At 37.0% G+C, this 15,884-nt stretch overlaps 1 protein-coding gene across 15 annotated transcripts in view; it reads right to left on the reverse strand.

Annotated features, from left to right (window-relative positions):
* SLC4A4 (solute carrier family 4 member 4) overlaps nucleotides 1–15,884 on the reverse strand; it is a 396,171-nt gene that overhangs the window by 135,481 nt on the left and 244,806 nt on the right. For all 15 annotated transcript variants that reach the window (XM_023637993.2, XM_070263715.1, XM_070263714.1 and 12 more), the window contains one exon: nucleotides 3,739–3,815. In XM_023637993.2, the coding sequence (XP_023493761.1) occupies nucleotides 3,739–3,815 (77 nt within the window). The remainder of the gene's footprint in view (nucleotides 1–3,738; nucleotides 3,816–15,884) is intronic.

The raw sequence follows: 15,884 nt of genomic DNA on the forward strand, positions 1-15,884 counted from the left end.
ATATTTAAAGACAATAGGCAATAGATAGTGCTAAAAATGATTACAATCCACTTTAGAAATTAACCTTAGGTCAATTCCACCAGGAGACCTAAGGATAGGTGCCCAGATAAGTTAGCTATATAATGAGTATCATGGAAGTGACAATCAGATAAGAAGTTACAAGGTTATGTGAGCCCTAAGTGTCTCCCTGAGAATCTGCAAGGTGTTTCTACATCTACTGCATCCACTGCAGTCTACAGACTGCAGCTTCACTTAAGGTTGGTCATGTAATCATGAGATGTTACTGCATTATTGATAAACCTGAAAAATCAGTCAAGCCCTTTTAAAGTCATCATACCACTTAGCACAGTACTTCCACTTGAGTTAAAGCTAAGAGGCAAAATGAGGAGAAAGATTTTCTTATCCTTACAGCTGATTCCACACTCACATGAAAATTAGAACTAAACTCACTGCATCTATAAGCACCCATTGCAGGTGTAAATTTTTAAAAGAACAGAAAGGAATAAAAGAGATAGAAAACAAATCAATCTAAGGTAATTGGGAAAGATAGCTGGATAATCAAGAAAAAAATCCCCCATAGCAACAAAATAGAAGAGATTATTTATGTAGATTTACAAGCAGATGAGGTCCTGATGTACTTTTTTAAAATCTACTTCTCCCCAGGTGTTTTTCTGCTTAATAAATATAACATCCAAGTTGGAATATTGTTGTAGCATTGAATCACCTAAATTTTGGCTATGCTTTTCTGCTGTTAACTATTTTGAGCTATTTCTCAAGAAGGCAGCCGCTACTGAAATCATAAGTACATAGGCTTGGCACAGCCAGAGAGAAAAAGTGTAGTCCACAGATTTGTTTCTTCTGTTTTCCCAAAACAGAATCTCATAAAAAATATGCCCTCAAATTTTGTCACTATGTAGCTGTCAGAAAGAGAAATTCTGCTCCTCTTCATAACTCTGAACATTAAACCCACTTCTTGTGCTACTGGGAAGTTATATAGCTCCAGGAAGTGGTGAGGCACCATCGCAACTGTTCAAATTGTATCCAAGCAGAATAATCAGTCAATCAGAAGCTTCAGTTCCAGTTGGATGGAAGTTTTTTGGGCCAACTTGGAAAAGCATACAGAACAAGTTTGACTTTACTGCCAAGATCATTTCCAGGACATTGGCTAATTAATTATAAAAGCTTTTTCAAAACAAATTTGAGCCTGGCAATCTTTTTTTCCTACTCAAACAGAGAAAAAAACAGGTTAAAAAATAAAAGCCTGCATTTATTGGATTTTTTGCCATAGCTTCATCTTCTTTGCAAGTCCATATTCTTCTTCTCACCCTAAAATGGTCCAGGAGCTTTTGTATTTTAAGTTACTAAAATACGAAGTATAGAACTGGAAACATTCGTTTGAATTCCTACTCTATCTTTGGTTGTAGAAGAGATCATGGGTCAGTTACAAAGCTTCTCTTCAAACTCTTTGGTGGGAAGCAAAGAATGGAGTTTCTTCCTCTTTCAGGGATGAATAGCTCATTGGATTAACTATGGCTACTGTAATAGATCCAGTGTAGATGGAGAAATGCTCTTATAACGATATACTCATCAACCTTCACTTTCTAACTTTGAAAACAAAAGGAACAAAACTCTTGAATTAAATCTTCCTGGTTTCATCTTAACATGAACCTTGATGAATACAAAATGTTAGTGATAGGCATCAAAGATTCTGGTTTTAAGGACCAGAATCACACAGGTTTTATATCAAAACCACACTCCAAAATCATAATGTTCCAACATATTTCTTCTAACACTGGAATACATAATATCTTATGTAATATACATCTTAAAACCGTCAAATTTCTTCTGAATGTGCCCAGATATGAAGATACCCAAGATGGTAAGACATTTCTCTCAGCCAGCATTTACCAGCTGCTTTATTGGCAAATTCCTGGCAAGAAAAGAACTGTCCCTAATAAAAGAAGTTTTCCTCAAAACCCCTGTCAATCAGATCTTCCTAACTCTGCCTTATCCAGTATCAAGGGCACTGCCTCATCCAGTGTCAAGACCCCTGGCAAACCTCATAATCAGACCATTGCTTGGTAAACACTGAATGGAGCCAAAATGTGCCAAAGAGTTTTTAGGGCAATTCTCAACAAGTTCTAGTGGATTGAGTTTTCCCATTTCCCCTACTGGTAGGTAATTACCAATGTATCTAATATTTAAACGATCTTCTCCTTCATCATTTCAAGAGGTAGGCAAATGGAAGTGAGGAGAGCTATCCATATTAGCACATGAAGGGAGAGCAGCTCTAGGAGTCAAGAATTAATCTCTCGATGTAAAGGGGGAGGTAATTAGGCCTGACCAAAGCAGAGTGTCCCTCTTCTGGGGAATGCAAATAAATTAAGATGAGAAGGATAACATCAGATTTCAGAGAATCTTAAAAGTCAGCTACAGAATTCTGAATTTAACTCGACAGGAAGCCATTAGAAGCTTTTGATCCAGGAGAGAAATATGAGGGCAATAATATGAAAAGTATATTGAATTGGGAGAAAATGGAGACAAAGGATTAGTTCCAAAGTTTTTTCTAGCAATCTAGTCTGAGACGATGATGGCCCTGTTAGGGTGCTGCTGGGGAGAAGGAGAAGGAAGAAAAAATACAGAAGCCATTTCACAAGAAAGAGCATAATTTCATCTATCCTATACTTTTTAGAATTCTCCAATACCTATAAACCTCTGTCACTACTATAAGTGCTTCCAGTTGAAAAGGAACATTGTCATAAATAAGGCTTCATTGCCTTAGGAATACATAATTCAGATTTCTGTATTTATTCAGGTAGAATTTTCACCCAATTAGTCCAAATAACTGGGTTTTTTTAAAACGCAAAGTGCAAAATTATACCTACTCACCATTTTTCTTTTCTCTCTTTTTTTTAAAGATTTTATTTTTTTTCTTTTTCTCCCCAAAGCCCCCCGGTACATAGTTGTATATTCTTCGTTGTGGGTCCTTCTAGTTGTGGCATGTGGGACGCTGCCTCAGCGTGGTTTGATGAGCAGTGCCTTGTCCACGCCCAGGATTCGAACCAATGAAACACTGGGCCGCCTGCAGCGGAGCGCGCGAACTTAACCACTCGGCCACGGGGCCAGCCCCCCTACTCACCATTTTTCTATTTTCAAGCCCAGATACCTACTCAACTGAGAAAATGGCTGAGTTTCTACCATATTCTTTTCAAAAGAAAGCAAATTGAGATTCAAAACCTAACTGTACTTCATTTCAAATAGGCTACTTACTGTATGTTTTAATAGACAGACAAAACAAAAAATATACAGCTAATAAGATGAACTATCATCACCTTTGCCTAAAGTATCCCCCAAAAGTTAACAATTGCCAGCATTTCTTGGCCCTTTATAATAGTTTATCAATGCACCTTTTCATAAATTAGCTCATTTAATCCTCACAATAACCCTGAGGTAGGGATTGTTCTTACTATTTTGAAGTTGAGACGACTACAGCTCCAAGATTTAAATTCCCAAGAGAATACATCTGTAAGGGCAGGAGTCAAGGTTTTAATTCTTATCTTCTGAACTTCAAATCGCTTCACATACTGCTTCCCCTTCCCTCAGAGAAAGCACAGAAACTCCCATCGACACATATTGGTTCATTTTAAGTTAGGGAACCATCATTTCTAATCTTTTCCCAGTATCTTCTAGATGTACCTTTAGTCTTACATTTTAAAGAAGCAAGAATTCTTTGCTTACCTGGTCCTTCTCTGGTTTATCAGAAATGTCATTCAGACTGGAGGAAGTGAGATTCCTATGGGTCATGGCTGGGCTACCTGGAAAAACAAAAGTGAACCCTAATTAAAGACTTCTCATCAAAAACACAAAGACTTTGGTTGTTTACTTGATAAACACTAGTAGATGATGATGGGCATGGTGATGATGCTTTACCTATGTTAGGATTCTCTTGAAGAGGGTTCCAGAGTCCAGATGGGTGCAAACACAGTTAAATTAAAAATACGTACAATCCCAAATATCACGTTTAAGTCTTACTGACTGGCCCTATTTCAAGATAAGTTAAACTTTGAAAGAAACATCTAAAACAATAAGCATTAAAATAAAGTTACTCCTGGTTTGGTTTGCTTTTTGTCACTGCCCTGTATCTAATCTGCCTGATGTCCTTTCCTCTCCCCATCCCCCGCAGAAAGGGGCTCTTTCCTCCCACCAGCAGAGCTGGCCCCAGGATAAGGCTTGGACCTCCTCTCCCCAGGCCTCTGCAGTCCTTCCTAGGGCACCACTCGCTCTGATCAACCCAAAAGGCCAAATGCATTCTCTTCTCTGGCTAACACTCTAATCAAGAATATTTCTCCTTAGTGGGCATCTGACCCAGAGTCCCCATTCTTTGCCTCAAAGCAGTGTCATCACAGGCTCCCTTACTTTCTGCTTTCCCTTGCCAGACTAAAACAAGCATATCCCTTCTTCCCCTTTAACAAGAAACTTCTCACTCAAGTCAAGGGATGGGTTCCACCAAGAATACGTTATGGGAACCAAACCCTCTGGCAATATAGCTGCTGTAGGTAAAACCCATGGCAATCCGGCCAATGACTTCAGACACCATTATGTAAGAACAGAGAGGAGGGACGTCTAAAAGAGTGATAGACCAGTTTCGAGTAGACTATGTTAATCAACAGAATACTGAACTTTCATTCTGTGGTTGGACCTGCAATTTCTAGGCTGACTAAGCAAAAGAGTAACTTTTCAAAGCCCTGGTGTTCAACCCAACCCCTTCAGGGTGCTGAGCAATGCATTCATCATTAATCCTCAGTGATCTGACTCAGGCTGGTCTTCACACCAAAAGGACAAGGGTTGAAAAACAAGCACTGAAGTTGGAACACAGCTTCACACTTGCTTCCAAATAATTCTTTAGTTTAACAGACTTTAATTCCTTCAGATCGAAACTTCAACACAATTTTACAAAAGACTAAAATCTACCCCTAATAATTTAAAGTCCATATAACAGCGGACTTTTAAATAATATAATTGTCTTTAACTACTAGATTAGAAAAATCCTAATTGTCTTGAGCTGGCAAGACAGGGTATTTTCTGCTCTGCTGCATTTCATTGAGCAAGCACGGCCTAGATCTCTTAAACCCTTTACCTGGTGCGATGCTTTATTCTAGGAAAATTTGAGAATAGGGCATTTTTCAAAGGAAAGTAACATCTGAAAAACTGCTTTATGAGCAAAATTAAAAGAAACTCTTTGAAGGCCACATTTTCTTCTTTGAATTGCAGCCCAGGTTTCCAGTGTCCACTCAATACAAAAGGTACCAGGTACAAACACGAATGCCCCCAAATAACACAGGGCTTGAAACTAATTGGAAATAGGTATACTTTGCACCTTACATTAAAAAAAAGAAACCAGTTATTTGGACTATCTAGGTGAAAATTCTACCTGAATAAGTAAAGAAATCTGAACTATATATTCCTAAGGCAGTGAAGCATCAGCAATCCTAATCATAAGTTAAAAGTAGCTTATGTAAATAAAAAGATAAGACTGATTTCTAATTATAAATCAATTGTATGTAAGTGGCAGTACTGAAATAACTTGAAAGTTTTTCATTAAATAATTTAAATTTCCTGGGCAATACCCTGAACTCATTGATTTACCTTGGAAGCTCTATAAATACTGCAAAAATACATCTCAACCCAAGCACTGTCCTAACTGTTGCAAAGTCTAAATAGGTAGATGCCAAACAACTAAGGTTTTTATTATAATGGTAATGTTGATTGATGTCACAACTCTTCCAAGAATCCTCATATACTGTCTCATCATTTCTCTCATTTCTGAAAGACAGTTATAGTATAGCTATCTATATTTGTACTATATGGGAGGCAGAGAAAGCCACAGATCCAAGGAAGATGCAGGAACCAGATAAGGAAGAGTAGGCCAATGTTAAGAAACAATCAAATCTATTGTCCCTCCTACCCTTATCTGATTCTCATTAATAAAAGTAATACTAACAGCTTCATTCATGTTTAACTTTGCAATACACTGGAAGAATTCAAAAATCAACTTCTGACTATACCCTAAGCAAGATGATAAGCATTCTTCAATCTTCTCCCACCTCCCTCCCTAGCAAACTTCCACCCCTACACCCTAACACCTTGAACAGGACACAAATGCTTTCCAGTGCAGTCATTCCCAAAGTGTGGTCCCCAGACCAATGGCATCAGCATTACCTGAGCACTTGTTAGGAATGCAAATTCTTGGGAGTCACCCTAGACCAACTATATCAAAACTCTGGGTATAACTGCTGGTGGGAATGCAAACTGGTGCAGCCACTATGGAAAACAGTATGGAGATTCCTCAAAAAACTAAAAATAGAACTACCATACGATCCAGCCATCCCACTACTGGATATTTATCCAAAGAGCCTGAAGTCAGCAATCCCAAAAGTCCTGTGCACCCCAATGTTTATTGCAGCACTGTTTACAATAGCCAAGACATGGAAGCAACCTAAGTGCCCATCAACAGACGAATGGATAAAGAAAATGTGGTACATATATACAATGGAATACTACTCAGCTGCAAAACAGAACAAAATCATTCCATTTGCAATAACATGGATGGACCTTGAGAGAATTATGTTAAGTGAAATAAGCCAGCGAGAGAAAGATAATCTGTGTATGACTCCACTCATATGAGGAATTTAAAACTATGGACCAAGAACCATTTAGTGGATACCAGGGGAAAGGTGGGGTGGGGGGTGGGCACAAAGGGTGAAGTGGTGCACCTACAACATCCCTGACAAACATTAATGTACAATTGAAATTTCACAAGATTGTAACCTATCAATAACTCAATAAAAAAATAAAAAATAAAAAAACAATAGAAATGCAAACCAAAACTAAAAAAAAAAAAACTCTGGGTATAGGGCCTAGCAATGTGGGCTTTAACAAACCTTCGAAGTGATTCTGAAGCATGCTAAAGTTTGAGAACCACTGCTCTAAATAAACCAGTTATCTTAACAGGAGAGTGCATCCTGGTCGGAATCTGAATTGAAAAAAACATACATAAATTGAAGTAGCCAGAGGGGTAGTTCTGATAACCGTGCCCTCCTCCAAGCCACTGCTCCAAACTGTCATATCTCAAGCAAATCATTAAATTAGCATCCTGGCCACATAAACACACAAAAAGGATCATACTTGGCTTTTCCTCTAAACCCTCACCTACACAATCAAATAAATAAGTAACTTCGTTTTGGAAACTCATTGTTTAATCAGCCTTTTCCAGAAACACATCACCCACATCACAGAAGACAAGGACAAGAGCCAAAAGAGATTACAAACCAGATTAGATCTGGGAATCAGAAATTTGTGTGTGGCATTTTAGCAAACCCTGGAAGCTGTTACACAACTGGTCCCTAACAAGGTCCTATCATGGATACTTTGCACCTGACATTCAATAAGACACATTGTCAGAATAAGTCAGTGCTTTCTATGTAGAGGTTTGGCCTATAATGTAACCTCATTATACTGCAATCTGGAGTGAGTCGGGGTATGAGAGGAAAATGTCACCTTGTACCAAAAACCTGAAATGCAAGAGTACTCTAAAGCATGCTACTTCTTCTGCAGGTGGCAATTCATTTACTCAAAGCTGTTACTACTAGGCCCTTTCCATCTAAAATCCAGAGCACACAGATGTCTTACAACTGTTCTTGGTCCAAAGAAACTTTGTTTTTTTAAGCTTGATTTTTACAAAAGAAGAAGAAGAACCAGCCTCAAGCGCATAATTATAATTAATTTCCATATCACCATTTTCTTGCCATAAGAAAAAGAAAGCTTTGGAGAATCATATTTTCTAGCAGTTTCACACTATCAAAAACAATTTCATTTTCAAAGCACCGACTTGGCAGGTACATACTGTCTTCTACAACAATTAATTGCATTCTGTACTAAGTTTGAAAATCATTGTTATTCTTTAGCACACATGTAGCAATTCATAAAGTCCTTTGCAATTATATGTATTAGATACAATAAAAAAGAGTGAGGAGAATGTACAGCATAGAAAGAGGATGATATTTAAATGTGTACATAGTAGATAAAAATGTAAATATGTATATAATGCAATGGCACATAAACTCCCCCATCAGCACCTCATACCTTTATAATGAACCAGGAGATAACATAGGAACAAGCTAAAACAAAGATCACCTGGCCTATGAAATAAATTAGTATTTTTATTTTTAATAATAATTAAATAATATTTTTAGCATGAAACATAACTAAGGTAACTTACATATAACAGCTATATAAGTGAATCTGAGTGTTAATGTCAGAAAATTCAGAGGTAGGGGTCTGATTTGCACTACTTGAAACTACAAAACTAATAATAAATGTAGTTGCAGAATAACGCATGCTAATGTGTTTCATATCCCACTGACTCACTGGTATTCTTTTCTCTCCCTTTGTTGACATAATAAATCTACTATAAAATGTCTATAACTAAGATTAAGGGTCAACTTATCTTTTTGAGTACGAGGTACTTTAACTTACATTAGCTTACTTAATCCTCATATAAACACTTTGAGGCTAGCATTATTGTTACCACTTTATACACAAACAAAATGGACTTGAAGGAGGTTAAGTTTATGGTCACACAGCAAGTGGTAAAACCTTAACTTAAATCTGGATCTCTTAATACCAATCCCACTGCCTTTGAGAAAAAAATTGGTCTATGTTATTTACATAAATAAACACATAAATGTCATCATTTCTAATCAAGACAAAATTTAATGTACAACCACAAAGAATATATTTTATTTCCATGCCAGTTATGTGCAATATAATATAACCAAGAATGTTTAAGGCAGAAATGTTCTTGGTTTCCAATTTAGCTGTTCCCAAAGATGGAGTTTGCATTTCTTTACTTTTCCATTTTCATAAAGAAAAAAAGGGAGAAAAATATTGAACTTAGCTACTCAGTTTGCCACTTTGATTAAATAGTACCCCAAAACCACAGCTCTGTGACAAAGAAAGGATACTAAAAGCAATAGCAATGTTATTATAAAAGCAATAATGCCATATGCTTCTGAATGTCCTAATTCACAGTCAAAGCCAAGTGTTTGCAAAATTTCACAATGTATATACAGCCAATTCTCCATTATTTCCATATTGGTTTTCTACATTTCAAGTTATTCCAACTGCAATTTCTTTCTATTTCAACAGCTGAAAATAGGAATATAATGGGACAAGGAGAATAAATCAATTTGGATACTCACAATGAATTTGACTAAGAAAATCTAGAAGGAATGGCTAAAAGATAAGCTTGGGGTTTGTCAGACCAGTTTCCTAGTCTTCCAAGGGAACAGAATATCAAGAGCTGTCCCTACCAAAAATAATAACAAAGAAAGCATGTACTTAAGATCGCCAATCCATTTTCATTCTCCAACTCCAAATAAAATACAGAACTACTTAAAATGTAAATATTAGACTAAGGAAAGTTAAAAACATTGTCAGAAGGAGCTCCTCGAAGGAATTTCATAATCGAGAAAATCAGTTTGAATATTTTTGCTTGTTTGATTTTTAATTGTTTTGTTTCGAGGGTTTCTGCTGTTTGTTCATGATTTAATATAACGTAAATTCAAAGAGCCCAGAGCCAAGGCCCTTGGTTTGTCTTGTTCACAGTTATAGCCTCAGAGCTTGGCACTAGTGGTACTTAATAAATATTTGTGAATGAATGAATACCAGCAACGGGGTATCATTTTACCTCCATTTGGAGTTACTACTATAAACACTACCGTTCAAAGTCATTTCCTATGGAGGGACATGCTGTGTACACACTCCAAGAGCCTTCAGACTTGGAAAGCCTAAGAGTAAATAAGGAAGAAGTTTGTAGCTGGCCCAGAACTAACAGAATGGAAAGACTGCCAAAATGGCTAAAAGCCTGTCAGTCAGCAGTGGGAACAGAGGGGAGAGGAACTTTTCTCTCTCTAAAGGGAAGAAAGTGAAACTCCCTATGAAGGAAGAATCAGGAGATGAGAATGAAAGGAGAAATAAGGGAGAGGATCAGGGCCTCAAGGAAACGAAAGGAGAGTCTTGGATAGAGAAAAGTCTGGGACAACTGAAATGACTCAAAGAATGTGATTGGCTTGGAAAGTGAAGCAAATTTGGAGGAAAGAAGAAAAAATCAAAAGATCTAGATAACTATCAAAGTATGTGAGTAAAGTTCTAGCTAAAAGCTCAAGTCATAGCTAGTATGGGACAAAGATACTGGAGAACACATCCTTATAGAGAGAGCTGGAAGTCTGCAGAGGCCAAACCACGGCATCACAAACACCTATGCGGATGAGTCCTAACAAATACTATTCTTCATTTAAAGACCATTCTCAACCCTTTTGAAACCTCTGCTATCCATGTGCCCCTTGATAATCTATCCAACCTCAACCTCCTTGACCCCATTCTCTCCCGTTTTTGAATTTTCTGACCACTCTGTGGGCTTTTCCCAAGGTTCAATCTTAGGTCTTAGACATCTTAACATCAAATACACAAGGTTCATCTCTTCTAATTCTTTTTCAATTTCAACCAGCAAAAGCAAAGCAAAATGCTCTAACCATAATGACTCCATTCTAATAATATTGCACTCTAGATTTAATTTTTATTATGATCCAAAATAGGTAGTTTAATTTAAAAAAGAAAAATTCATTTTCCTTCTCTCTGCACACATATACATAAAGAAGACATTAAAAAAAAATCTCTAGTTAGCTGAAGAAACATGCAGAAAAAACAAGGACTAGAAAACTTACTAAATAGGAAAGTCTCCATAAAGTACTTCAAGGAATCTATGGTACTTGTGATTACATATAGTATTTATGATTCTATAATACTTCTTTCTCTGTGTCTCACCTGCGCATGCACGCGCGCGTGTACACACACACAATATAAAACTATGAACAAAAAGTTATTCTGTCTAAGGAATATAGGTAGAAGTATATAAAATAATCTGTTCTATCTCACAAAAATAGAAAAAGAGAAGAACACTACCATCAGAAAGCCTATGCTAACTAGTAAAAGGGTAAGTGAAAAAGACCAATGGCAGATTATGACAGAAGTAAATGAACATCTCACAGCCTACATTCCAAACAGGCACTGACCCAAAGTGACTTAACTAAATGTTCCTAAGTCAAGTTAAGGAGGAATTTCAATAGGTTCCTGCAGCCACGTCATTCCAAGCACATGTACAGTGTCTCATTTCATACAATGTGCCTACACTCTTGTATCTATGTGTAGACACCAGATCCAAGACATAGTAAATGTGGCTAATTCAGATTAAGGGAAGAATTCTCTGTATTGATTAAGGATCTAAATTTAAAATAATTTAAGAAGGCTACCAGTTCAAGTTAGTATATGACTTAGCAAATGAGTTTACTCTCTCCTCTCCTACATACTTTCAAAATGATAGATTAAAAAAATACTAAAAACAAAAAAGTATAAAACCACATCAATTAAAAGAACTGGTAGAAGACCAAGAGAAACAAGAGACTTCAAAAACTTTCTAGAAGAAGAAGAGAAGATAGAGTATTAGAACCTGATACTATTTATACTCTATGGAAATTGCAGTGTAAAACACGTGCAGAGAGGCATGTAGTCAAAAAAGAGATCTTCTCTGAAAAAGTCTGCAGAAGCTCCACACTGGAAGAAGCCAAGTATAATGGAGGCCCAAGTAAGATGCAAGCTGAAGGATGAGTTCACAGAAAGTCTATGCACAGAAAGTTTAACACCACCCCAGTGGGCAGAACACACAGCAGCCAAGGTATTTATTTACACCACAGGGCTCTTTCCTAAACAAGTATTCAGAAAAGACCAGGACAATCAGTGCAGGTGTTTGTACCTCAGAGCAAAGTCTTCTGAATTCTAGAATTTAGGGGACAACTCAGGATGACATTTCCTACTTGGTCTAAAACAAATCCTCTTTCTTAACTATAAATGGACAATTGAAGATCATCAGACATTTAAGAGAGGAAGCTCAAGACTAAAACACACACACACACACACAAATTCAATAAAAGAAATATAATTTAGGAAATTTAAATAAAAATTCTTAATAGTTTGCAGAGAGATTTGAGAAGATATTATAGCCACAAAACATAGACAGGATGTTATGAAAAATAGAACAAGGAAAATGTTTTAGAATTATAATTACTTTTAAAGACTATTGATTACAAAAAAATAATAAAACAATATAAGGGTTAGAGAATAAAATCAGACAACCTTCCAAAAAAGTAAGGGTAGAAGAGGACAAAGATCCAGAAAATATGAGAGGAAAGATCAGAGGTGCAGAGGATCAACCCAGGAAGGCCAGTATCTGACACTTAGGAATTCTACTAAGGCAGAACAAGGAAAATGGAGGAGAAAACAATCAAAGAGAATATCCCAGAGCTAAAGCACATGTTTCTTCAAATCATAAGGGTCTCTAGGGAAAAATAAACGAAACAAACCACATCCACAAAAATCCAGCCCTATATGTACATGAATCATTGTGAAACTTCACAACATCAAGAATGAAGAGAGTATCCTAAAATTTTCTATCTAGAGAGGAAAACAAAGAATTCTGTTAAGCAACACAGAATGGTAGAATTCTGTTAAGTTCCACAGGTTGGAACCATGCTTTCAACATTCTGGAAGAAAAACTACTTTCACCCTAGAACTCTATACTCACCCAAACTACAATCAAGTGTTAAAAAACAACAAAGAAACTTTGAGGCAAAAATATAACCCTAAAAGATGTCAACTTTTTTATGCCCTCTCATATAAAGTTACTTAAAGTGTAATTTAGCAAAATGAAGGAGTAAACTAAAAGAGAGAGAGAGATGATCTCCAACTCAGGAGAGCAATGAAAGGAAATGCCAGAACAGCAGCTGTGCAGCAGGTCTTGAGAGCAGCAGTGTCTTATGGGGCAGGAGGGGGATGTAGTGGGGAGGGGAGAGAGCAGGGAGAGAGCAAGGAGAGATGGATCTGCAAGGAGGAGCATCTACAGGGTTTATCAGTATCCTTGAGATACTGTAAGGGCTTGGGAATACAGTAACAATAGGTAATTTGAAAAAATGCAATTTAAAACTCCAGCTTAAAAATAAAAACTGTACAAGGAAGAAAATATAATTATAACCCATTATGTAGCTTTAGAGCTAACTATATTCATATAGTCATAATAATACAAATGCTATTTATGGGTTTCCAACTTCAGAGTCAACTAACAGAGAAAGCATAGAATGTATTTATGGATAGAGACAAGAATGTAAATCTAACCAATACTGACCGTAAATAGTAGAAGAACCAATGACAGAAGTCTGAAGGTGAAAGTAGTGAGGGGAGGGGCAAGGATGGGGAGGGAAGCTAATATCCTTTTCTTACCAAGTAAGAAGTCAAAAGATCCTGCCAATACTTGCTACAAAAAGAAACAAAAGCATAGGTTTATTATCTAAAATTACAACTGAAACTGACAATGGAACTAAGAATAATGACACAAACATATTTGGAGGAAGGAAAAATGTTTGTAAAAAACAGGTAAAATCTTTTCTAGCACAGAAAAAATTAATAGACAATATCTAAGACTGATAAATCAGAAATAGCAAGATTAGTTTATTCCATAGGGATGTGAAGACAATCATGACAAAACTAAAAGAGAAAGATTAGAAACAATTTAAAGAGTTAAAAGCGACTGTTACAAGGGCCGCCCTGAGAACAGGGAAGGTGAAGCAAAGGAGATTGTTTCTCATTAGAAGTCCTTCTGTGCTCTTCAATTTCACAACCATTTGCACATAATACTTTCATAAAAATATAATACATATGTCTATTTATCATATGATAAATGTTAATTAAATCTATTTTTATTATTTCTAATTACCTGAGAGTAAGTTGAAACATTATCGACTAGCAGACAACCTGGAGAGATTTAATTAAATCAAATTTTAATATAAATACAAAGATCAAAATTTTAGAAGAGTTTAAAGTCAATTTGTAAGTAGTTTTAACATGCTCCATGAAATAACATTTACATTATTTTTTAAATTATGGCAAGGGAAGTTTTTCCTGAAGGCTCTGTCTGAATTATCAAAGATTCACATCTATAGCTTTAGTCAACAAAAGTCTTAATACCTACAAAGTACGTGCAGAAAAATAAGCCATTTAACATAGTCCTACATCCGCAGCCAAATAAATATATAGATATGGATGTCGATATCGATGTCGATACAGAGACAGATGGTATAGGTATAGCTATAGGTTTAGCTATATGTATAGACATAGACAGGGACATAAAATTTTTAAAGATTAATAGATACATTCTCTGGGCCTCCAATTACAAACATGTCCTCTCCTCAGTGCTCTTGATTTATGACCCACAAGATGTGATCTGGAGAAAGACTATTCAAATTGGCTATCTCATGCAGTAACTCCTCACGGCCCTGCTGACGCACATCTAATTAGTTGATACACATTGGTCAATCGGTGATCACAGGTCACCCACAACTCAGAGAGCAGCTCCAGGAAAAAAGGGCACAGACACCTCTGGGCCCATAAAGCCTCTATTACCCAAGTGGACTTGAAAGCTCTCCACATTTAAGTGCCGTAAGTCTGAGTGAGAGCGATGGCAGGGTGCAGCATCTTTCCTGGTGGGCAGAGGGCTATGATACAATTCAGCCAATGGCACATCTAGGTTCCAGATGCTGTGATAGCTTTGAGAGCTCAAGTGATCCTAAGGCTACTCTGGGGAATTCTGGTCAGAATTAAGATGGGCCCAGGCTTCCCTTCTTATTGAAGAGCCCAAGCCGAACTGAGATGCTTGCAATTCTGAGTTGATACTGTCCTACTCCTAAATCACATCTAATCATCTAGTGCTAAGAAACCCCAAGGGTAAGTGTATTTAATTCCACTACACAGACCTGCATGACATCAACTGCCACAGCCATCATTTTTTTGGCTGGTGGGTGGCGGGTACAGGGTGATGGCTCACACGTCACATCTCTCATATGAACCTAATGGGCCCATAAGGGGAAATATAAAAAAAACTCAAGAGACCATTGATGTCAGCATAATATCATGAGAAGAAGACGAAGTTAAAGGAAGAAAAGATTATAAAATGAGAGCAGTAATCCCTTACAGGATTGCTGTAAGGATTAAGCAAGAAACACATGAGCAAGTGTTTTGCACAGATGTTCAATAAATGTTAGTTTTCTTGTCTTTCGCTTTGGCTTACAATCGCATGCAAAAATCCCCTCTGAATTCAAGAACCTTAGGAAACTGTGAACTACAATCACCATGGTAGGATTCACCATTTGTAATTTTCCAGCCTAAGGAGATGAGTTCAGAGAACTGTGTGGTTGCAGCTGAGGGCTGAAATCATCTGAGCCAACACAAGAAATGAGGACTGGGGCCTAACTGCAGCTGCTACCCATCACACAGAGCGTATGCAGGGACTTCAGGCAAACGAAAGCTAGAGGGCTTACAGCAGAAGCGTCAGCTGTCTCACTGAGAGCAGAGGCCATTAGTAACTATTTACTCGAGAAACAAACCTATGTAGTATGTCCCTAGCTTACTTATGTGTGTCACATTGTGGTGACAGAAAGCTCATTAGGTAATCTCTAATGTTTTCTGAGGAGACTGTGATCTTAGTTCATTCTAGCACCTGTCATTCCAATTTGAGGGTATTATATGCCTTTCTACGTTTATTACTGAAGTGGTATGGAGAGTGAATTAGGCAGGAAAAGAGCAAGTGGTAAAATATATGAAGACAAACAACAACAAAAAAGATGCAGACTCTAAAAACGCTGCACTGGGTCTAGTTATGCTGTTTAAAGATTGCTTAAATCAGTGGACAAAGGTACTTTCTAAAAAATCCATTTTCTGCT

The sequence above is a fragment of the Equus caballus genome, chromosome 3, assembly GCF_041296265.1.
Source record: "Equus caballus isolate H_3958 breed thoroughbred chromosome 3, TB-T2T, whole genome shotgun sequence".
Classification (NCBI taxonomy): Eukaryota; Metazoa; Chordata; class Mammalia; order Perissodactyla; family Equidae; genus Equus; species Equus caballus.